Raw genomic sequence first — 23,758 nt, forward strand, 5'->3', positions numbered from 1 at the left:
CTTATCAAAGATATTCAGTCAGGTAGGTTGTCCACACACAAGCAAGCGACCCGTCCTTGGTACTGAACGCTATTCAAATACACGTTTACAATCAAACAAACACACACACACAAATGCATACATATCAAAACACACAAAAAACACCAAACCTATCAGACATACAAGCACACCTGTTCGTAGTGCTGAAGTTGAAAGATCGTTTCGTTTTCCTAGTACATTGTATCTGTAACCCGCATTTTTCAATACAGTCAAGTAGGGTTTTACTGTAAAAGGGTAAATGATCGCAGTGGTTTTAAGCTCGTGGAAAATTTATCGCGAAAACGGTGAACATAGAATCACCGCGAACATTTCCTCTTTTACAGTATCTCTCCAGTTTCAATTAGAACATAGAATCACCGCGAACATTTCCTCTTTTACAGTATCTCTCCAGTTTCAAATTAGATAGAAACATTGTGTTGCATATTCATGGCTGTTTTGGTTAAAGAAGTACTTACTTTTTAACTCTGTCAACTAAATCATGTTAATATCTATTCAGTTTACTCATAATACTGTATAAGCACACACGTGGCACAAGCAGATGTGTGTCATTGGTTGTACTATGTGTGTAACAGGCCTGTTGATAAAGTTTTGATTCCGAAGAGTAATGTACAATTATACTCTTCATGGTTCTAAGTAGGTATCTCAGTAAACGTTTGCTTATAATTTTCATACACTCATAATCGCCTCTTCCAGTAATACGTACATTGAAAGTATTGACAGGTTCTTCGTAAAGATATCACAAAATATTCCTCGTTGATTTTTCAAATGGCATCCAAATTTACATAATCTATGTCTAATGATGACCTGCTTTTCCACTGAAAGCCGCTAGAGGCCGTTTATTATCCAGCTAGCTGCCACTCAAACATCGTGACCATGGAATGCCAAAACTGGAAGTTCCGGTGCAGTACCAAAAAAGCCGCTAGGAGACCCAAGATAAAAGCTTGCAATTTGCTTTGTTGACAAGTAACCGCAAGTTTCATAACAATCCATCAGTAGTTTCTTGAGTTGTTAAAACACAAACAAATACTGTCACATAACGTTACAAACATGCGCTACCGAAAACATTATAGTCTTCTTGGCGAAGGCAATGATAATTACGGTATTTCTTTATCTATTATCCAACGGAACAACAGCCTGATCTGCCTACTTGGTAACCACTTGTAAAACTAACATAATTCTAACGAAGACAAGTACAATCTGCTCATGTCATGTTCTGACTCAATTGTCTTATATCTAGGCCAATATAGTGTAGCGCTCTGAGCATTAGAGATCTTGTGCAATTTGCCATACACGATTAGCGTATATGTCAGACTTGTTGTTACCTTCGCCGAAAAGGTTATGTTTGTCATACAGATTAGCATAAATGTCAGACTTGTTGTTACCTTCGCCGAGAAGGTTATGTTTTCGGTTACGCCAGCTGTAGACTGGGTCTGTATGTATGTCAAGAACATAACCTTTAATGGATCTTCATGATTTTTGGTAGGTGAGTAGCGGTTGTGGGAACAAAGGTCAAGTTCGCATATGGTTTACCTGGCGTTTTCCTACAGTACTGTAGCGGACTTTGCATATTTGTGTGTTTGTATGCAGGTAACAAACCTGATGGAAATGTTGAAAGTTCACAGAAAGGAAGGTCAAGGTCGATAATGGTGCTCCTAGCTGGTACCTAAGGTACTGCAGTGGAGCTTCAAAGTTTGAGGTCAAATTTTCTGCAAGTGCTACGGTCATGCTTTTTGTGTGGTAGATAGTTCATGCCACAGGAAGTAAGTTGTGTACATTTGGGCCCCATAGTGGCTTGTTTGGAACTGCAGTGGGTGTTTTTGTTTTGACCTGCGGACATAAATAACTTGAGAAGTGGTCGACGGATCGTCGTGATGTTTGGTATGTAGATAGCTCAGTTGGTGCTTTACATAATCAGATTATGATTATTCAAATCAGGAGCTAATTTGAATAATTAGTAAGAAAAGTTTATGAATCCGCTGTATTTCATAATAGGACTCTCAAGCATGTGACATGTGTAACTGAAAAAGAGAGAGAGGTATAGATAGATAGATAGAAATGAATATGCAAATAGCTACCTAATTTGCATAATCAATTAAAAATATTGAAATACTATTAGATTAGTGGTATTAAAAATGATGGGAATTTCATTTCGGCGGCATCAGGAAGCTAAGTAAAGGTGAACATTATCAGGCATAAATCATGCATATCAGGGCCTCATTAACATAACTTATAAGGAAATTTCTACAACATGCTTCTTACTATGCGTCCTGAATTCGGGGACACTATGCCTCAGCCCGGGCAGGTCATGTAAACAGATGGCCCTACAAAAGTAGGTCATATAAACAGATGGGCCACTGCACCACTGCTAGTTAATGAAAAGTCACATGTGCTATGTCCATCAAAATGTGTATGATATGGAATAAAGATTTATTCTATTCATATTCAGTTACTGTACCATTTCATCATCTCTTTCAACTTCCAACGCTGCAATATCAAACCTTTGTGGTCCATATAATATCAACATACTCATATTTTGTCATGACCTGTTGTAACGTATATCAACACACTAGACTCATATACTAGTCCAGGACCACCAAATGATTTGTTAAAGTCTAAGATGAAATACAATAATAAGCCTTGATATTTAGTGGTAATACAATGATTCGCAATACAAGTGGTGTGTGATAAAACTTGATTAATTGAGACTATGTCATTAGAATTCAGGAATTAATCTATTATGCAAATGAAAGTCTAGTATCTCAACCATAGGTCACGCATGCGTCGTCGTTTATACGGATGCATGTTGCCCATCAGTGATTAATACAATTCATCCACCTGACAGGTGCAGCTTATCCAAAAACCGATTGAACAACATGATTATCGTAGTGTCGAGCGTTGGCAGCCTCCACCAGGCCTTCCTACGGGGGTACGGATCGTAGAATTAGGCAACTAGGCCCAGGAGAGTCAGTCCGCGGGAAGGTTAAAGGCAACAAAAGCAATATTAAGGCCCAAAAAATGGAAATGAAAAAATGCTCCTGGTAGTGACATTTACTAACACTGTTTAGCACATTTGCATAAACACTTCACACTTTGAGCATTCTAAAACCACGCAAAATCGAGCCGTACAATGATCCCCTTAGTTTCGCGAGCCTACAAAAAATACCCGCGACGATTTTTTAGTGAGTTCTCACATCACACCGACGTCATATTTTTGCATCATGGACGTCGCTATACATTGATAGTGTTGTTTGAACTAATCACGTATAGAACTTACTAAATAGATTGACTTTCAAAATCCAATTTTCGGACCCTACTATTGTTTGGGTTTCCTTTAACATTTCTCCCTCCTCCCCTTACTGTGCGTGCAAATGAAACTCTGCGGTGGTCAAATATTCTCCCTATAGCCAGCGTGGTTAGTCTAGCTGGTAGAGACTATTGCGGTGAGGTGCAACAGTCCACGTTATATGTTATAGTGTCCAATTTCGTCATGCTATGCAATATTGGTTTCCTTGCTTTGTTTACTTGAACATTTTTGGTTTGTGCCTTGAGTCACGGCCATGCCTTTGTCTTACTAGAAAGGTAACATTTGTTAGCAAATGCGGTATATTTCACCCCCATCCCTCTCCATGCAAAAATATACTGTTGCAACATAACTCCAGTGCAAAGATAGCTAAGTTAAAAAATGAACGATTCGAACATAATCCCTATCCAAAATGGAACATTACTCAGTTTTCCTAATTTGACCTCTTGGCAAGAATGAACAAGCATATTCATGTTAGCTCTTAAGTGTATATTCTCATTAATCATCATATATTGTAAGGTGTCAGTTTCTCTGTACATCTGTAAGATTATTTTTTCATTCTTATTGTTCAACTTTTACTATCGTTTTCTGATTATATCTTATCAATCCATGTTCATAAATTTGATTTGTAGTCCGTTTCCTTTCTTTCATACATGTTTTACGAATTATTTGTATCCGTCGTATATGTTGTTTCTTGTTTGTTTGCTTGTTAGTTTGTTATGGTCTTTTTGTTTGTCACTTTGTGTTGTACGTTTGTTTGTAAAAATGCAATGATAAAATATTAACTTTTCTACATGCCTATTGGGCGTGATCATGAAATATAACTTGACTTATTTTCTGTGCAATATATCAGTGTAATTTGTTTAAACATCATTGTACTAAAGCCAAAAATATACATCTTTTGAAAAAATACTAAAACCTTAGAGAACTCAAGTTTCAAAATGAACACAGCGAGGGCCATAATATTTAACTAATACATCTGCAGATTTCAAACGAAGCACAAAAATGGCAAAGAACAGTAGAAAATCCAAAGGACTATACTGCAATAGAATGTAGAAAATACAGAACCAAGAAAAAAAGAAAGCTACCTTAAAAAATCAACATTGACCTACCCACGTGCCAAATATAATCATAATCCATCCAGAGGTTCTTGAGTTATACTGACTACAAAATCACAAACACACACACACACGCACAAACACACACACTCACACACACACACACACTCACTCACACTCACACACACACACACACACACACACACACACACACACATCCACGCAAACACACATCCACATCCACACAAACACACACATACATTCATACATACACACACACATAAATATACACACAAACACACACACATGCATATCCATACACTTTCTTAACATCAACTTGAAAGCTCATCTGTGTTGGTGGTTTAGAAGATAATTGAACCCACAGAACATGCCATAAACAAGCTTAATCTTTCAGGAGATGGGTTGCCTTGTTTCAGAAGTCGTCCACCTGTCACGACTTCATCAAGACACCTCGCCGTAATGCGAAAACAATTTGCTAATTCCCATTCTCCCATTAACGGTTGCGATTGAGGCGGTGGCGCGCGCACAATGGCGGCATTGTGCCGCGCGGAGGAGTAATTTGGAACATGAAGGGAGCCGTCCGAGCTTGATCAGGTGCTTCATTACACAGGGACAACGGTGGGGAGGAATTAATCAGTGATTGGTTCCTCAAGCGACGTGAGGAGCTCATGTAGCAGCTCTCCATTCCCATCTGTTGCTTGGAGACATCTAATCTTGATTTGGGTCTGAAACCAATCTAAGATAAAAACCAATCGGGGTAATCAGCAGTCGTGGCATGACTCCGTGGGGCACTTTTCTTTTACTCTCCCAGCCACACGTATCTGCCTCATCTGTACTGGGTTCTGTACGTCTGTTTTGCCTTGGGGGAAATGTGACGGGGTCTGGGAGCTAGAGGAAAAGCTTCTGTGTGTTATGTTTGATCGTGCATTTAGGACTACAGTTATTGCACCGTCAGAGTTCGAATCCACTGGTGTGGATTATTGTATTGCCATGTTTAAATAAAACCTCCCAAAATCTTCTAATGCAGACAGATGCAGATATAGATATAGACCACGTGTAGAACACTTGTCTGAGACAGCATGTTGTGAAATAAGACCAGAAGTCAGGATTGAAAACACACGCATATAAATGTGTGACCGTATAAACGGCACGTGCTAATGTGAAAAATGCCACATGAGTAAAAGCAGAACTAACGATACTTTGACATTTCACTCGAGAAACGCGTGTTTTGTCACGTTACAGACAACATTCAAAAAGACTTCAGAGGGTCAACCGACCTTAAACATATCAGCATAAAAACCTGGACTAACATTGTTTCATATTTGGATCTTTTTTTTATATCCGTGTTTGAGGAGAGCCACACCTCGAGCACGTTAACAAATTCTTTCTACTTGTCGGTAAGAGTAGGGGTCGATGTGAGTGGATCAAACACCACAGTCGGTTCTTATCTATAAAAACATACATGTATATGCGTATAACTGAAAGTTTCAAGGAGGTGTTGTTGAATTATAAAGTAATTTTGTGTACTTAGGAACTACTGGAAAATGTGAACGATATCCGTTTTTTTCCTAAGGATACGTTCATATCAAAATGGTATCGGATAGCGACTAGAGTACGTTTTATGTTTCGTACCGCCGAATAGAATACGGCAGTGTAACCAGAGTTAATTTCGTTAAAAGCCGGGCTTAGTAGCCTTTGGTAACGACCCATGTCTGCTACGAGGAATCAAAGCTAGCATTATTGTACTTCTCCCTGTCCATATCAAAGGTCTTGTCAATATCCAATATGTTTGCCGGACGCGAGCAGGGATTGGAGTGATTTAAACATTATCTCGAAGTGAGATGTTTTAGCCTAATTGATTCTTAAAACCAGATGGGAACACTTTCGTTCGTGATCCCTGGGCAAGCGGCGGGGCAAATCTCCGCACGTGCCCACAAGTCAACGCTGCACGTGACGACGGAACGCGTGGGGGAACCAAAACCGTACTCACGTTTGTCTAAAAATAAATAGTTGATCTTTAAGAATAGGGACTGAACACCAAAAGTACACAGTGTTTTAAAGGGATTTGTGGCTCGTTTCCGTGCTATATCTGGATATCATTGTTGGATATAAGATGGTATTTTTGTTAGCCACCTGCCACTATGATATATAAATACACACTTTCACATGTGCAAACACGCTTATAGGTCAAGATCGTTGCGAAAAGATGTGAGAATGTAATAATGTTTCAACCTGTAGATAATGTTGATGAAGGGCAACATAATATATAGTATGTAAATTATGAAAACCAAGACTTGATTTGCACAATCAATGAGGACAATTGATAGTATCAAATGATAAATGACCCCCGTTTAACGTAAAACGTATTCTAAGACAAAATATTTGCATAGTGTTTATCAAAACAGAACAATCGCAATCGTAGGATCAAAAATGAGATTTTATTATATATTTTATGATTATTGATGGCATAGCAAAGACTGCCATTTACGGTCAAACTCTGCATTATATCATATCATACATCCTGTAGATAAATTCAACTACATTCTAGAACTAGACAACCCTTACTGTGTACAAATATGTAAATATATCAAAGAATGTTTAGATCTTAGAACTAGTGTTGTAAGTTTTACATACTTGTACGTAGGTTAATTCTTTTGTATCCCATTGCTTGCTGTTTGCATGTATAGTTGTATAGTAAAATACCTCACAAAAGTCGCTGTACTTTTGTTGTGTCAAAAAAGATTGTTATATAACTGGCATTGTTACTTTGGGACTTAAATTCATGGGTGAACTATTTACTAAATGTAAAGTTCAGTGTGTCCTAAACCTAATGCTTTCTTTCAGTCGAATAATCAAGTTCAGAAGTATCTATTTCGTATTAATGAGGATCTACATATCAAAGTCGCCACTAAAAGCGCGATCACAGTCTTGTTTTGGTCGTAAGATTTTCAGTCAGTTGGTGTCAGAACCGACTCAAAAATGGGAGGTGTGGTTTTTACAATGTTTGTGTGCGTGTGCGTGTGCGTGTGTTGTCTCTACCAGACTAACTACGCCGGCTGTAGGGAGATTATTTGCCGGGGGACTTTGGCCATGGAGGGTTACATTCGCAGGGTTGAAATATTGGACCCTCTCTCCGTAGCCGACTCCCTTCATAAAGTTGACTCTATTTGGCCAATTTCTACTATTTTCCCAGCGACCCGCGGAGGCTGGTAGAGCCTAGTGCGTGTGCATGCGCGTTCGGCGGAATAACTTAAGAACCTCTGGATGGATTGCGATGATATTCGGAGTGGGCAGGTCTTGTGGACCCGACGGTCAAGGTAAATTTTTGGGCCTCCTCGTGGCCAACCTTGGTACTGCAGCAAAACTTTTTTTCATTTGTACCTTTGGTCCTGGGCATACTATGGTGTTGTTTAACGCACCGGGACACATGTACACTCAGCGGGGCCATTTGTGCCAGTTTCCGCTGACCTTTCGGCAGATTTAGAGAAAGCCTCTGAATCCTATCAGGTCTAAGACTTCAGCGTACAGTCACTCCTACATTCCATTGTTACTACCTGGAATAAGCTAAGTCCATGGCATTTAAACACAAACTAAGGCCACCTATAGTAGATTCAACACATTTTACAATTTTGATCTGCCATGCACCCGGACCGCTTCATGTTGGTGCGGCTCGTGTGTTGCTTGCCTGTGATGATTAGGATATGAAAGATATTTTTCAGTAGTGAAAATACGGACATACTAGAAAATTCCTGTCAAAATGTGTGTGTGTCTTGACAGGAATTCCTTCTTAGTCTAATGCCGTGTTCCCACACGGCAAAATCTATGCGACTCAATTCGCATCAAGGGCCAGTTCGAATCGACTTGAATAGATTTTCCTGAATGCGCTCCACAAGTGTGAACACTCAATTCGACTCAATGCAAATCTGAAGTCACAAAATCTGGAAAAACTTTACAATCCAAGTCATTTAGTCTCAAAGTCGACATATTCTTATCCCGTATTTACATTTAGTGTTAAAAACCTCGGATAAGTCTGCTACGGAGGCTAGTGGGTGGGTGCGCCATTACATAAACAGCAACTAACGTTAAGATCAAATTAAGTGCTTTAAGAGCAGCTGTCTGTAAAAACCAAGCAAAATGAGGTAAAAGTGGCCAAGTTCAAAAAATGAAATTTTCTTAGATTTTGTGTGGTGGTAGGGTCTTGGCCCAAACCTACAAAAATGGGAAAGTTTTGGGTCGGAGGTTTCCAGTTGCCATGGCAACGGCCATTTTTCAAAATGGCGGATTTTCGCCTTGTGAAGGCCTCTCTCTCGCTCAAAATGGACCATCTTTGGCCTACTGTAACTCCAACAAATGAACAGAAATGTTGCTGCCTCTAACATATCATATTATCCATATCTTAACAAGAAAAATGATGTTAAGTGTTGCTCGAAATGTTCTGGCAGTGAGATGCAACAAACGTTTAAAGATGACCTGTTTTTGTAAAATTTCAAAATTGACAAAACGCCATTTTTTGGACGTTTTTAGCAAGCAATACCTCCTTAAAAGGCACTTCAAATTTGTTGATTTTTGGCACAGCACTAGTTTAGATCTTTATAAATATCATATAAAAAAAGAAGTTTGGGTTCTCAACGGGGCGGGCCACAGTGACCCATAAGACTAAGCCATTGTTTCCATTATAGCAGAATTTCAACTGCAGAATTGAAGGTGAAATAAACATGTGCAACTTGGTGATTGAGATAAGAATGACTTTTCTTTAACTTTTTTATGCTGCAAGAAACCTGCATGGCGCTTAGAAAAGTATTTTGTAACAGTTGACTGTTGGTTGCCATGGCAACGGTCATCTTTGCTGTTAATGATGGATTTTCACATGGTTGTATTAGGAAAACATCCCTACCTACTGATTGTACTGGAGATATGGGCATAACTTTTATATTTCCATATAGCATGTGTTTCAACGTTTCATAGACAAAAAGTTCAAGATCAAGCATTAAGATTAAGAGGGTGTGCTAGGGGGTTATCAGAACCAATGAAATCAGAATTTTCATCTTGCTAAATTTTAGTCATTTTTAAGGAGCTTTTTCTTCAATCATGGGCAAAGTTGATGAATGCATGGCACATAGAAAAGTATTTTGTAACAGTTGACTGCTGGTTGCCATGGCAACGGCCATATTTGTTCTTAATGGTGAATGTTCACATTGTTGTAGGAGGAAAACATCCATAGCTTTGCTATATATGTAAAGAAAATGAAATCTGACGTTTTTTTCATGTAACAAAGAAACCTACCTATCACTTAGGACTGTAGGTTTCTTCAGGACCGACAGCTGGTTACCATGGTAACAGTCTTTCAAAGGTTCAGAATTGGTTTGTCTTCAGGATAGGCAAGTTGGAAATTAAGATGATTAGATGATTTTTTTTAAAAATCCTTTATGCTGCAAGGAACCTACCTTACACTTCTATTTTTTTATAACAGTTGATTGCTGGTTGCCATGGCAACGGCCATTCTTTCATTGTCTCTCTTAATTGGTTTTCCAAAATGAATCACCAATACAACTACTAACAGAAAATGGACATACATGGGTCACAACAAAAGCCAAATAAAAACCGGGACAATGTGTACATGTGCGGCACACAATACATACATTTACAGATAATCATAGCCTCCCTTAATACCCTTATAAATATCAATTGTAATTTGCCTCCAAACAATATTGTTTAAGTATATGATTACATATCATTATTTCCTTACATCTATATCATTATATGAATGTGAAACGGCCATACTTAATGCCGGATATTCACAAGGTAAATGTCATAGTTATGCGCACAGTAAAGTATTTGACCTGCAACTCCTAGGGGGAGTAGTAGGACGCTATGCATCCGATATGATACATCCAGATGCGGAGACAGTTGTTTTTAAGATTGTTAATACAATTTGAAAATAATAATGGGTAGACCATCATAAAATTGAAGACAAAGTAGTACTTTTAACCAATAGCTCACTAAAACAAAGTTAATGAACTGAGCTTAAGAGGGGCCTTGTATTTTTGTCAGGGACTATACTTTAATTTGACTATTTATGCTAATAAAGTTAAGATTTCTTCTTATAGAATTATTCAATATTTACTGCATGCTTTTTTATGCATTCTGTCAGAATGAATTTGAGGGACACGACCTTGCGAAACAAAAAAATTGAATATCCGATATCCGAGTACCTCAGGGATGAGTGCCTTCAGAATTTTTTTACGTGAATCATATCAACAATATACAGTTTTTTTTACTATTTTAGAACCTAAAAGCCACTGATTTAAGAAAAGCCTAAAATTCTATTTCAGCTATAGGTTGACCTGCAGTAACAAGTTGTAGGTCAAAATTAGCACAGATACAGAAAGTACTCGCCTACGGAGAATTCACAAAACTATCCAAAGATTAAACTAAAATGTGTCTACAATATTCTCCAGTGGATGTACGTAGGAGGTCAATCTTAACATAGGAAGTGCTAAACAGAAGTGTTCTGCAATGCGCCATAGTTCTTTTATCTTGTTTTCACCTATACGGTATTATACCCCAGGTATGTGGAGTCCTGATAGCCCCAATGCATGCGGACCCTTTGTCTTTATGTACCACATAGTGAATACACAAAATGATTGAGTAAGTAACTTAGTGATTGATGTCTTAGAGAACAATCGAATGTGTAAAACAGCTTTATTCCATTTCAAGTGTCCCTACAAACCCCATGTAGTGCCCCGATTAACATTTTTAATTATTGTAAGCATTTCATGGCATCTATCCGTGGTTTTCACACAGCGACACAAAGAAGGCCATCATAGCTCACACCGTAGTGAGACGTGATTACCTCACTTATTTCGTATCAGTCCCAAAACACGAAAAATACACATAAAGACCCTTAAGTCACGGCTCCCGTCATGCGTGTCCCAATAAAACAACGTTAGTTATTGACTCAATAGATGTTCCTCTCTCCAACAATGGTAAAACCATTCACCAACATTGCCAATGATTGAAGAAAAAGCCCCTTAAAAATGACTGAAATTTAGCAAGATGAAAATTCTGATTTCAATGGTTTTGATAACCCCCTAGTACACCCTCTTAATCTTAATGCTTGATCTTGAACTTTTTGTCTATGAAACGTTGAAACACATGCTATATGGAAATATAAAAGTTATGTCCATATCTCCAGTGCAATCAGCAGGTAGGGATGTTTTCCTAATACAACCATGTGAAAATCCATCATTAACAGCAAAGATGACCGTTGCCATGGCAACCAACAGTCAACTGTTGCAAAATACTTTTCTAAGTGCCATGCAGGTTTCTTGCAGCATAAAAAAGTTAAAGAAAAGTCATTCTTATCTCAATCACCAAGTTGCACATGTTTATTTCACCTTCAATTCTGTAGTTGAAATCCTGCTACAATGGAAACAATGGCTTAGTCTCTGGGTCACTGTGGCCCGCCCCATTGAGAACCCAAACTTCTTTTTTCATATGATATTTATAAAGATCTAAACTAGTGCTGTGCCAAAAATCAACAAATTTGAAGTGCCTTTTAAGAAGGTATTGCTTGCTAAAAACGTCCAAAAAATGGCGTTTTGTCAATTTTGAAATTTTACAAAAACAGGTCATCTTTAAACGTTTGTTGCATCTCACTGCCAGAACATTTCGAGCAACACTTAACATCATTTTTCTTGTTAAGATATGGATAATATAATATGTTAGAGGCAGCAACATTTCTGTTCATTTGTTGGAGTTACAGTAGGCCAAAGATGGTCCATTTTGAGCGAGAGAGAGGCCTTCACAAGGCGAAAATCCGCCATTTTGAAAAATGGCCGTTGCCATGGCAACTGGTAACCTCCGACCCAAAACTTTCCCATTTTTGTAGGTTTGGGCCAAGACCCTACCACCACACAAAATCTAAGAAAATTTCATTTTTTGACTTTGGCCACCTTATGCTTGGTTTTTACAGACAGCTGCTCTTAACAGCCAAATTTCGGAAATGTAAAGCAAAGCCTTGGAAGTGCATGCAAAGCCTCAGTCACTGACGAACGTCTGACTGTTTCAAAATGTATCCAGGTACTTCAGTAACTGCCTTTTTGGGTATCCTATTACTTTATTTATTCATTGGTTCGGCATGTAACGTAAAATGACCTATTTACGTGCAGAACCTATTTACGTCCGGTTTGGCTCATGTCCACATGTCGCGGTGTATGCCGGAGGCTTTTACTAAGGGCGAACCCATGTGCGGCCATAGGACTGTAGGTTTTGAACCAATAACACTGCGTACCGGGAAGGACCCCTACTCTTTTCGATAAGTGCGGTGGGTTATTTAACGTGCTCGAGGTGTGGCTCTCCTCAAACACGGGACCTCCATTTAACGTCCTCTCCGAGGGACGCCCCTAACCGAAGCTGGGTACTCATTTACACCTGAGTGAAGTGAGGGAAGGGCACAACATCGGGGCATATCGGTGGTTTCGAACCCGGGACCTCTCGGTTGTGGGTGTCTTATTACCTCGACGTTTAACCTTCATCGACGTAAAGCAAGGATAAAATTTGTGAATAAAAACATCCAAGTTTATTCACTAATTTTCAGTACCGCCAACCTGTAGGAGAGCTGTATTTTCTTGCTTTAATGCTGTATGAAATTAACATATATTTGTATGTTTACAACGTTTTCAATCGTGAGTTACGGTTAGTGCAACTAAGGTATTAGTAGAATTAGATTACAAGATTGATGCCTGAAAAGAATAGATACTGTAAATGCAGAAATGTTCGCGGTGGTTTTATGGCGACCGTTTCATCACGAACTTAAAGCCACCGCAAACATTTTTATCCAATGCTGTAGCAGTATGTGACTATAGCGCTGCCGCGAACTTAAATTAAAACCACCGCGAACCTTCCATTTTCGCCTTAGCGCGAAATAAAAACCACGTGAACTTAAATGCATTTACAGTATAGGGAGCCACGACAGATAAGATAATAGTAAAATGATAAGAATATGCAATGACGTTTTTCGAGGAATAATTGCTATCATCTACACCTTGCCCCATCTTTCCATTGCGATTTTGTTTATGCAAGCGTCATTTTACCGTCATCTTAAAAACATCAATAATCAAGTTACAGGCAATAACCGAAATCTACCATTTGTTGCAAATTGTTTCAACATGTTCCAACCGTAAACAAATTACATAGACGTTTGAAAATTGTTCTAAATAAAGAGATACATGTGCAGTTACTTTCAAAATATTTCCAACATATATAGATAAGTTCAAACATGTTCAAACTTTCAACTTTAACTGTTTGAACAATTTTGAACTATTTTGACTGAAATTTCATTTCATCTAAAATAGCTCAAACTTATTACAAATATCATCTGAAAACGTTAACCCTCTCGGTGACTTGGAATTGACCAGCATCCACGCTAGAAATCTAAAAGGCGCCCACCAACTTTGTATCCCTTTGGAAAAAACAAATCGCTATAAAAACAGTCCCATTCCATACTTTACTCATCTATTGAATACATACACCTGATAAAATCTCCCGACGTTGATTTATATAGTTTACAGTTTGATAATAGACATTGTTTCTTCTTTTATCATTTGTACAATAAGAATTTCTGTATTTGGTTTCTAATTCTTTTTCTTGTCTCTAGATTTTGAATAGTACTAGTTGTTTAAATTTAAGTTAGATTTTGTTAAATGTAATACGCCTAATGTACGCAATTCAGCATCCTCTTCTGAGGACGCTGCCATGTACTTTAGCAATGAATGAATGATCGAATCAATAAACTTACTATATATATAAACTGTTTCAGCATTAAGTATTTCTTGACACAATTATCAATGAAATATTCCTGTCAAACAAAGGGCCCTAGGGAGCAAATAAAATTCAATGTTTGTAATGTTATTTCGGTTGGTTATAGGAGGTTAACAAGGGATATTTTGAACCTCCTTGGTTATACACGTATAAGGATGAATGATTAAGTGAATAGCAAGATTATTTTATTCACACCCAAGTATTTTACAAGAGCCGACGTTACGATAACTGTCTGTCATCTTCATCAGGGCACTGAAGTTAAGGTGTTACTGCTAACAATACAGTCCCAAACGTCAAACGTCGACTCTTGTAAAATACTTGATTGTGAATAAAAGAACCTTGCTATTTAGTCATTCGCCAACCTGATGAAATTATTCAAAGATGACTAAGTAAGGGTGGGATGTACCGGTAGCCGTCTCATATCACGCTTTTATATTCGTTTCATTTTCAAGACACCTGGGTATCCCCTTCAACAGAATTACTAATTTCCAAGGGGACCCAGCTTCATAATGTCTTTAACGTTTTGAATACTGTAAATTCAGAAATGTTCGCGGTGGTTTTATGTTCGTGGTTTTCGCGGGGACCGTTTCATCGCGAAATTAAAACCACCGCGAACCTTTTTGTCCAATACTGTAGCAGTATGTGACTATAGCGCTGCCGCAAACTTAAAATCACCGCTTACACTCCATTTTTCGCGAAATGTAAACCACGCGAACTTAAATGCATTTACAGTATTGGAAACATCATTAATTTACTCGAAATTGTTTATCAGTGAAGTTAGTCTACAATGGTTGCATTTCATTGTTACAAACGTGTAAACTATCATAAACTTATTACAAAAACAATCAATTTTGCAAACACCATAACCAATGCCCCAGTACCGAGGCACACTTTTTCTAATGAAATTAAGTCTGTAATAAAAGTATGTCTGTGTATTTGACCAAAAAAGGCCTGTTCCAGTCGCTTTACGTTATATAAAATGTTATCGTTTAGTGTGTCAACTACTTAAACATAGCTGACTTGAGTCGTTTGACGTGCGCTTGAAGGCGTGCCTATTGAATAATCAGTATATATGGAGAGGTGATGGCATTGATAAAACGGTGGCGACCTTTGGAAATACAGGATAAACGCTACTGGTAGCTCAAATTTCTGCGTTCTTAGGACGTACTGACGTCACCATCGAACCGTTATGAAAGTCTGACGTAACCGTGCATGTTCATGAAAGTTTACGGAGGACGTAGATGCCTCTGATGTCCCACTTTCACTACATACGCCCACCTTCGGTATGATCATTTAGGCGGAAGAGACAGCTAGAATCTCCCGTCTTGGCTTATCCCATGTCATTGATGTTATGTGACTTCATGCGTAGTGATTTGTTAACGAAAAGAAGTCAATTCGAATGTTAGACCATGTTGATTTGATTATATTTGCTGACGCGTCAATTTTCGTCCGCTTCCTCCCCAAAAAAATGCATAATTTTCGACAATACTGTAAATCGTACAAAGCAGCTGTAAAATGACCAAATATATGCCATAAATTGCATAACATATTTCAGAAAACGGATACTAATGTCGTAGAATTCCATAGCCAATTTTAAATCAAAGAATGATATGTGAAAGAACAAAACTAAAGAATCTATTATTCGGTATACCATACTGTGTGTATAGTCATTTGTTCAACATTCCTGACCTTGTAGACTTCATCATGAATGCAACTTTTTTAACCCAACTTTCATTTTTTCGCATGTTCGCATCAGTTTTAGGGTTCGTAAAGGATGCCATCCACATAATCGAATTAACACAGGCCTGACTTAGACCTACAAGAACTAACCCTTGCTGACGTAAGTCTTCTGATGTTTTTTATGTTTTTCTGTTTTATCTTTTAATGTGGCTGAAATGATAAGTTTGTGAAGGTCGAAGCATGTCTTGTTATGCCTTAGCAGATTTGTGTCGAGATATCGTCTGCGACGCTGTGATTGGTCGGCGGGATTTGGTCAGACGGGCCGACAGACGAGACAAAAGGGGGATGATCAGGTGTCCCAAATCATCCCAACACAAGTAACTCCAGGGGGGGACTCATTACCTCAGTCGTGGGATTGGAACCTAAGTAGTCCAGTCTCAACCTATTAACCTAATGTAATTAGCCCTTGTTAACACAATCACACGTCAACAACTTATTTAAACCCGCCCCCGCGGCCTGGACGCCACACAAGCTTCTTTACCTTCGATGTCATCACAAGTTCCCTCGTTGAGTGACATTTAGTAGCCGGAAGCCCCGCATATATTTGCCAAGTTTCCATGGCACTCCTATCCCACTTGTATGGAGGTAGTTGTACTTTTTATCCATTCCAAGTGCCGGGGGTGAACGTGGTGAGACCAAGCGCTGTTGTCGGGCTGCCCCGTGAGTTCCAGCGACCAGACCCGCTCTTGTCAGTCTACCCGCGCCATTGCCTACCCCAACTACCACCTGTTGTGGTCACGGATATGTCGTCCTCGTCGGAACGATCCCCGAGCCCCGAGGAGAAATCCCCGGTCTCTCCTCCCGCAAGAGCCGCTAGTAGTAGCACAAACTCCTCGACGCCAATCATCAACTTCTCAATCGACGGGATCCTCGGACTGCGTGGCCGCGAGGAGAGCAGGGTGCCCGCCGGCGGGGAGGCCTCAGACGAGGCCCCGAAAACCTCCGACGCGGAAATAACCAGTCTTTCGTCCATATCAGTCGACGGGCCTCTATCACTCCCGGGAATGGACGACCCGAGATATCGTTTCTCCTGGCTGCAGTGTACCCGCTACAAACCGCCCAAACTCCCACGTAAGTGTTTATAAATCTTCACACGCCTTCACAAAAACGTCAGGCCACTTTCAACACCAGTCCATTTCTACTATTCGTTGGACATGACAGGAAAATATTCTTATACAAAATATAGAAGAAAAAGCTGTATGTTATCCAGTATGTAATATTCTCTTCTAGGTGGTCTAAATAGATAGCTTGTATCAGAACTATCTTCCTTTGTTTCTTATATTTGCGCCAGGGGCGGAAAACCCGCTTGTTCTTTGTGTGTACGGTTTCTTTAAGAGTCCAACGAAGCAGATTAATATGAGCACTCTGAGCTACTGACCCTTCTTCGGTATAAACATGTGTTCAGAGAATACCTTCTATAAACATCTTATAAAGTCCATCTTTTCACAAGAAGGAATATGACAATGTGTAGTGTTTACAACAACTCTGAAATCTTGATATTTTGTGCCTTTGCTTTGTCAGTCACCGATATTGTACGCAACACCGACATTGTGTTGTGAAGAAAAAATTCATTCTGATTAGATGTAATGTGACAGATTGAAAACCGACGGCGTGAAAAATACATCTTCTACAATATCAGACGTAATTAAATCTTCAAACCTGTCTGGAGTATTAAAAAAGATATTTTCTTTGGTAACGGTAGAAAGAAATTTGAAGTAAAAACAACACCGAACGTTCGCATTGGGCTAAGGCGAATTCTTTCCAATAAAATCATTCTCTGAGACTCGCCCCAGTTGTAGACGGTCATTCTTTACTACAGTACAGTAACATTTCTATTCAAGAGAAATGCATTTAACATTTTGTTTTACCACAGTTAACAGTTTGAAGCTGGGTATTGGGAAAGCCTTAACACCCACTCTTTTGCACAAAGGATAGTTAGGGTTGGGTATAGGACCCATCACAGTGCTTTATCAATAGTGAATGTTTTGGTTGATGATAGAATGTTAGAACAATGATCAACTTGTCAAGACGCATTTACCCTAACAGTCGTTTCGTATCTATAGAAAAAGTCATAAATTCATCTCAATGCTAGCGTCTGTGTCTCGGTAAAAAAAATACTGCATTTCCTAAATTGTGGCGTGAGCTAAGAAATAGTCCCTGTAAAGTGTTATGATTAATTGCTGTAGTCTTTATGAATATTCCCGTTCCTAACATCAGAGTATACTTCATACGGAGACGTAGATTTTTCTAATTTCAGCCATTATTCTCTTTTCGCCTTTCGTGGAGGAGCTCTATTTTACCGTGTAGGACAAAAACCTTGGACACAACATGTACGTGTGCGACGCTCGTATTCTGTCCGTCGGTCGACACTGGCGTTGTTTTGAAGGGTAGTAATGTGGTGCTCGTTTAATGGCGAAATTTCGCGGCACGCACCACCTCATGACTACGTACCCTGTGACGTTTAACTCCCTGGCCGGTACGTCAGACAAAAATGCCCGCCATGTTCTGATCGCACGGCCGTGGGGACAGAAATACGCACGCTTGTCGGTTTTCAGGACTGATTTCCCGCTTGTTTTAAATTCAGGTGCCAAACGAAAAGATGGAAGCAAGAAGAGGAAGCTCGGTCGGAACCCCAGGGTCCCCTTCTCGGCACACCAGGTCGCGACGCTGGAGTCCAAGTTCCGGCGGACACACTACCTGAGCAGCGTGGACGTCTCCGAGCTGTCTGTGGCGCTCAATCTCTCAGAAAATCGGGTAGGTAGCTAAAATCTTCAACAGGCTTTCTCTGCGTCTATCTGTAAAAGTATATACTACCGGTAGAAGAAAAGTGTACAAATATTCACGACGATCACGACGGCGGAGTGATGTTTTCTCCTCTGTCTACTAACAGCGGATGTAAGTTTGATAGGAAAATCCTCATGCCTGACAACATTTCCGTCTGTTTTCTTTTTTACCTCGCTGTCACCGCGATTTGCTGCGCGGGCGTGACAAGGCGAACGGCCTTAGACCAGATATGGCTCTTCAAAATATCAAAGTTAAGAGCTAGACAGCCAAGGACATTGTGAAAACAAGGTTTAAGAATAAAGCTAGGTTGTTATTTGTTCAGTTTCCACGACTTAAGAAACGATATGTCAATTGACGCTCAAGGCCGGAACCATTTAGTAAATAAACCAACAAAACACTATTCAACCACTCAGTGGCAAAGTATTTTAGCCTTTTTGTCTTAAACGTGTTCTAAAAATGCAGTTTCAAACAAGATGATACGTTATGACTCGGGTAGCAAGCCAAACATAATTCACAGAATACAGAACTAAAATCAACAACAGAGAACAAGTTGCCAAAGACTTAACAATATGAACGAAAAGAACAATTCTGTGACTTAATTTGTAATTGCTAAATGGTACATTCAAAGCACCGAGGGTTTTCTCCATTTCAATATGTCGAAGTATGTGCCTCTGATAATTACCGTTTGGCATAGGTTTCGGATATAGGTGAAAGCAATGATGTATATTATGAAAAATAAATCAGTCAATAGACATTCGGAGTCGGGACACTTACTAGACATTTTACTTTATTTACAAATTAGTGACAGTCTAAGATTCAATTGTTTTGATGACTTTCATACAACATATCAGCATATAGGTTGATTTCACAACAGTTTTAATGTAAGGTTCGGGCCAGCTTTTTTTATTTCCGTCTTCTTTCAAAAAGCAATGTTACTCCGGATCCACTAAAAAGACAGTAAAGGAACAAAAAAGTACGGCAGAAATACTAGCGGTTTCCTGTGTGAGCGAAGTAAATAACTCCCGTCGGGCTAATACGTGATGTTGCTTTATGTGTCTTAATCCTCGCATTTGACAAATCCGCCGTATGGTGTGTTTTTCTACAAGAAATGTAACCTAAGCCTTTTCTGTCTGCCCCTATCCTCAAAGCCAACAACCTCTCCGACAATACACATTCCTGGTGGATGTATTAATGTATAGATGTATAAGTGCCTTTTTGACAATATGTATATCAGAAATATAGTGAAAGAGTTAGAGAAAACGCACTGCTTTGGGCTTGCTGTGTGGCATGGGTTTTCTTCACTTACATAGCTCGAAATTCATTTTTGGGAATAGGTCACAGTACAGTGAAGCACCTAACCTAAAAATTTAGGTGCACAGAAAGTATTTTAGGTGCAGAACATAGAATAAAGTACATGTGAGCAAAACGTACACACCGTTCTGTTTCTGTAGTTCTATAATTGACTAAATTCTAAACAAGCAATGCATTCAGCAAAAGTACAACAAAGCTTATATCGCTTTCTCTGGTACCTACGCTTCAAGAATATTCTGTATTATAGCATCTTTACCCTACAGCCTACAAAAAGGTCTAGTAGGTACACTGGTGCACGCACAGTCAAAAATAAGGTACACGGCTCCATAAAATCATTGTAATTTGGAGTTGTTCGGTACTATAAAAAAACGTTGACATGATTGGTTTGAAGCTCAACTTCATTTTTCAGTTTAAATGGAACGTACGTTCGGTCACCGAAACGTCGGTGGAATAAATCTCTTGGTTGTGTAAAAAGAGTTATTTTATTCGGAACGTACGTTGGATAGAAATGTTTGGTGTGTGAGTGTGTGCATATCACCTCGGTAGTCGCTATCACAATCCTTTCTGTGACGATATTCATGATACGAATTCATACTTTTGCTGTTTTGTTCCTTGTAGGTGAAAATTTGGTTTCAAAACCGCCGCGCTCGTGAAAGACGGGAGCGAGAGAATCGGGAACAGGGGCGGTTGCAGGCGGCAGCAGCGGCGGCTGGGGTCCCCCTCCCCGCCGTGTCGTGGCCGGAGAGCCAGCCGGCGAGTCACGGTTCGCCCACGCCAAGCCCTACTCACCAGTACGTGCCCAGTGTGGGACAAGGAACCTCGGCGTTCACACCTGTGTCGTTCACCTATTGAATGGACTAACCAATCGGGTATGCTTGTGTGCCATCGATTTCAAACAGCCGTTATTTTTTTGGATGTGTACAGTAAGTTGTTTCAGTTATACACTTTGTAAATGGCGACAACCTTGCATGTCTCCGTTGTTCTGTTTTGTATGACTTAGCTTGTCTTCTACCATTTCCAGTGCCATACGCCGTCGTCATACTTATAATTATCAATTGGAATATGAACATTTATACGCCCATGATAGAGGTTATAACCTCCTTGGTAATTGTAACTTTGGCACAACCAGAAATGACAGTGTTTATAAAGATATTGTTTACAAATAATTCGGAGAAAACATCAGATACTCTTATGCGATATCGATGTTGTTTTGGTTCAGATAGATTGAACACACTTCTTTGCAGCGTATATGTTACTTTACAGGGTAACTATATCATATATCGCATTTTGCAAATTGTGATTTGAAAATGTGGCCAAAATACCTGTTACGAAAGTAAACGAAACTATCCGACTATTGCTTCGAGTCTGGTTAAAGTTGTCTGCGACAGTCTATTCAAGGCGAACTGGAATGGCCACGTGAATGTATTCATACTATAGCGGTGTACTGTTTCAACATGCAAGTACATTTTCTTTCATAAAGTCTTTTTAAAAAGTGCCGTTTTCACATGCAAGTTGCCAAAGTCAAAAGACATATTTTGCCCGAAGTCGTGGGTTGATTGTACAGTAAGGGTATTTTGGTGGAGCAATGCTGTGTTGAGCGCTGTCTTCTCAAATATGTGAATGTTTTAGATAACTAAGAAATATATTGTTGGAAGGCTATCTTTATTGTTCCGACGTCTGTGTATGTACATGTACATGTAATCGTATAGTTTTGTAGTTAAAAATGAATATGCTGCCTAGTGAGCCCAGACGTTGTATTTTAGTATTTTTACCATGACTTCGCCAGTTTGACGTTTTGAAAAAAAAGGACATATTAGATTTTGTATACTGTGAAGTGTATCAATCTCTCACAAAATAGTACCCTGGAATAATGACGTATACATTTGTGATATAAAGTTGAGAAAGCGTTTCGAATAAATATTTTTGGAACCATGAAATGTGTGTATGTACGTCAGGTTTTTTTCTCGTCACCGGTAGACGCGTAGCTAGCTTGACGTTCGCTCTATTTTGACTGCATGTGTCGGTTCCGCATTGACAGAACGGTCTACACAGTTATAGATACCAAAATTTTTACCTTGAGTATGAAAAAAAGGAATATAGAACGAATTTCCCTCCAGCTAAGTCAGATAAAGATATGTTAGTTTCTCGAAAGTTGCCCCGTTCTTTTGGGCGGTGAGGTTTTATGTGTGTTGGGGCCTTGTCACATTTTCGCGACCATATAGGTTCACCACAGAAAAGGAATGGAATTCTAGGGACAGTTGTATTGGATGTGTCGCACCAAAAGTATTTTCAACTGCTTCTTCAACGGAAAAAAATGCCGTGTGTTGCATGTTTCAACGGTCCCTGTCATAGCCTTGATGAAAACCCTAGCCTCTACCAGGCCCCGCAGATGGCTGTAAAAACAGTAGAAATTGGCCAAATAAAGTGAATAGTATGCTAAGGGAGCGACTACGGAGAGAGGGATAATATGCGACTCTTATTTTGCCAATATCTACTATTTTTCCAGCGATCTGTGAATCCTGGTAGAGGCTATGAAGATCTAGTCTCTACCAGACTAACGACGCCGGCTGTAGGAAGAATATTTGCCAGGGTTTCACTTGCAGGCTCCGTTAGGATGGCAGATTGGACCCTCTCTCCGTAGCATACTATTCACTCTATTTGGCCAATTTTTGCTATTTTTCCAGCGATCCGTGGATCCTGGTAGAGGCTATGAAAATCGTAGACTACAAAAGAAATGTACAGCGAAGGCGCCACGCGCGCCGCTCACCCACGCTACTCTCTCTGAATCCCGGACATGTGTTGTCTCTGTCGGCGGCCGGCGCAAGGCTCGGCCGGCCGGATCATCCAAGATTACGGGATTCTTATACCTTATGGAAAACGGCAGGTGGCATGTGTGTTGGAAACTACTGTGGAAGTTTTTGTTTTCGGTGGAATTGCGTGGCAAACTTTTTCCTTCAATGTCTCATTTTATATACAGGTGTGACCGCAAGGGTAGATACTCAAACCCACGTTTGCATTATTGTGAAATACTCCCCTCCAAAGACAATTAGAAGAAGAGCAGATTAATCTAAGGAAGTCAAAGCGTAGATTTTCTGGATTTGTCAAAGAATTATCCATGTGTCTTCACAATCATTCTAACTGCGTACCATGCAAAGATGGCCGTCTCTATTCGAAACTTTTCGCACTGCTGTATATACCAAGCCCCTTGAACAATGTGCATTTAGAAGTTCTTCTCGGTTGGCGTCTTGATATTAGTTGTTGGATTGTCTTGAGTTGACTTAGTAGACTTAGAGTAAAGCCTAGGATGTTAGGAAGTCGGTTTGAAAACGGCTAGAAGCCTGACAAAGACCTACCGACCGTCGACTGAAAAAAAAAAACTGTGATCCCGCAAACTGTTTTTATTTATGACATGTACGCGCGTACTACTAAAGTTATTTGAGGATAGAAGAAGAACTTTATTGCACGACAATTGTATACGGTACAAAGACAAAGTATGGCAAGAATTCGTGAACATAATACAAAATAGAAGTATAGAATAAAACTTAATATCTTAATTACTAATACAATACACTAAGGGCTAGCATACGTTTTTTGATATAGTGTTATAATCGAGTGGGGCTAATCATTAGTTTCGGTATTTTTTCTAATGACAAAGCAGTTGTTTAGATATTTATCTATATTT

The 23,758-nt window shown here is 39.4% G+C and overlaps 1 protein-coding gene across 1 annotated transcript; it reads left to right on the plus strand.

Annotated features, from left to right (window-relative positions):
• The first annotated feature begins 16,285 nt into the window (after positions 1 to 16,285).
• On the plus strand, positions 16,286 to 22,013 carry LOC136432343 (homeobox protein vab-15-like). The gene is made up of 3 exons (XM_066423536.1): positions 16,286 to 17,052; positions 18,566 to 18,735; positions 20,695 to 22,013. The coding sequence occupies exons 1-3, from the start codon at positions 16,539 to 16,541 to the stop codon at positions 20,926 to 20,928; spliced, it is 918 nt and encodes a 305-aa protein (XP_066279633.1). The 5' UTR covers positions 16,286 to 16,538; the 3' UTR covers positions 20,929 to 22,013.
• Positions 22,014 to 23,758: the final 1,745 nt, after the last annotated feature.

Source organism: Branchiostoma lanceolatum, chromosome 4, assembly GCF_035083965.1.
Source record: "Branchiostoma lanceolatum isolate klBraLanc5 chromosome 4, klBraLanc5.hap2, whole genome shotgun sequence".
Classification (NCBI taxonomy): domain Eukaryota; kingdom Metazoa; phylum Chordata; class Leptocardii; order Amphioxiformes; family Branchiostomatidae; genus Branchiostoma; species Branchiostoma lanceolatum.

Coding starts and splice junctions, on each gene's coding strand:
- LOC136432343 (XM_066423536.1), top strand. CDS start 16,539: ATGGCACTCCTATCCCACTTGTATGGAGGTAGTTGTACTTTTTATCCA. Junction 17,053..18,565: donor CAAACCGCCCAAACTCCCAC/GTAAGTGTTTAT, acceptor TTTTAAATTCAG/GTGCCAAACGAAAAGATGGA. Junction 18,736..20,694: donor TCAATCTCTCAGAAAATCGG/GTAGGTAGCTAA, acceptor TGTTCCTTGTAG/GTGAAAATTTGGTTTCAAAA.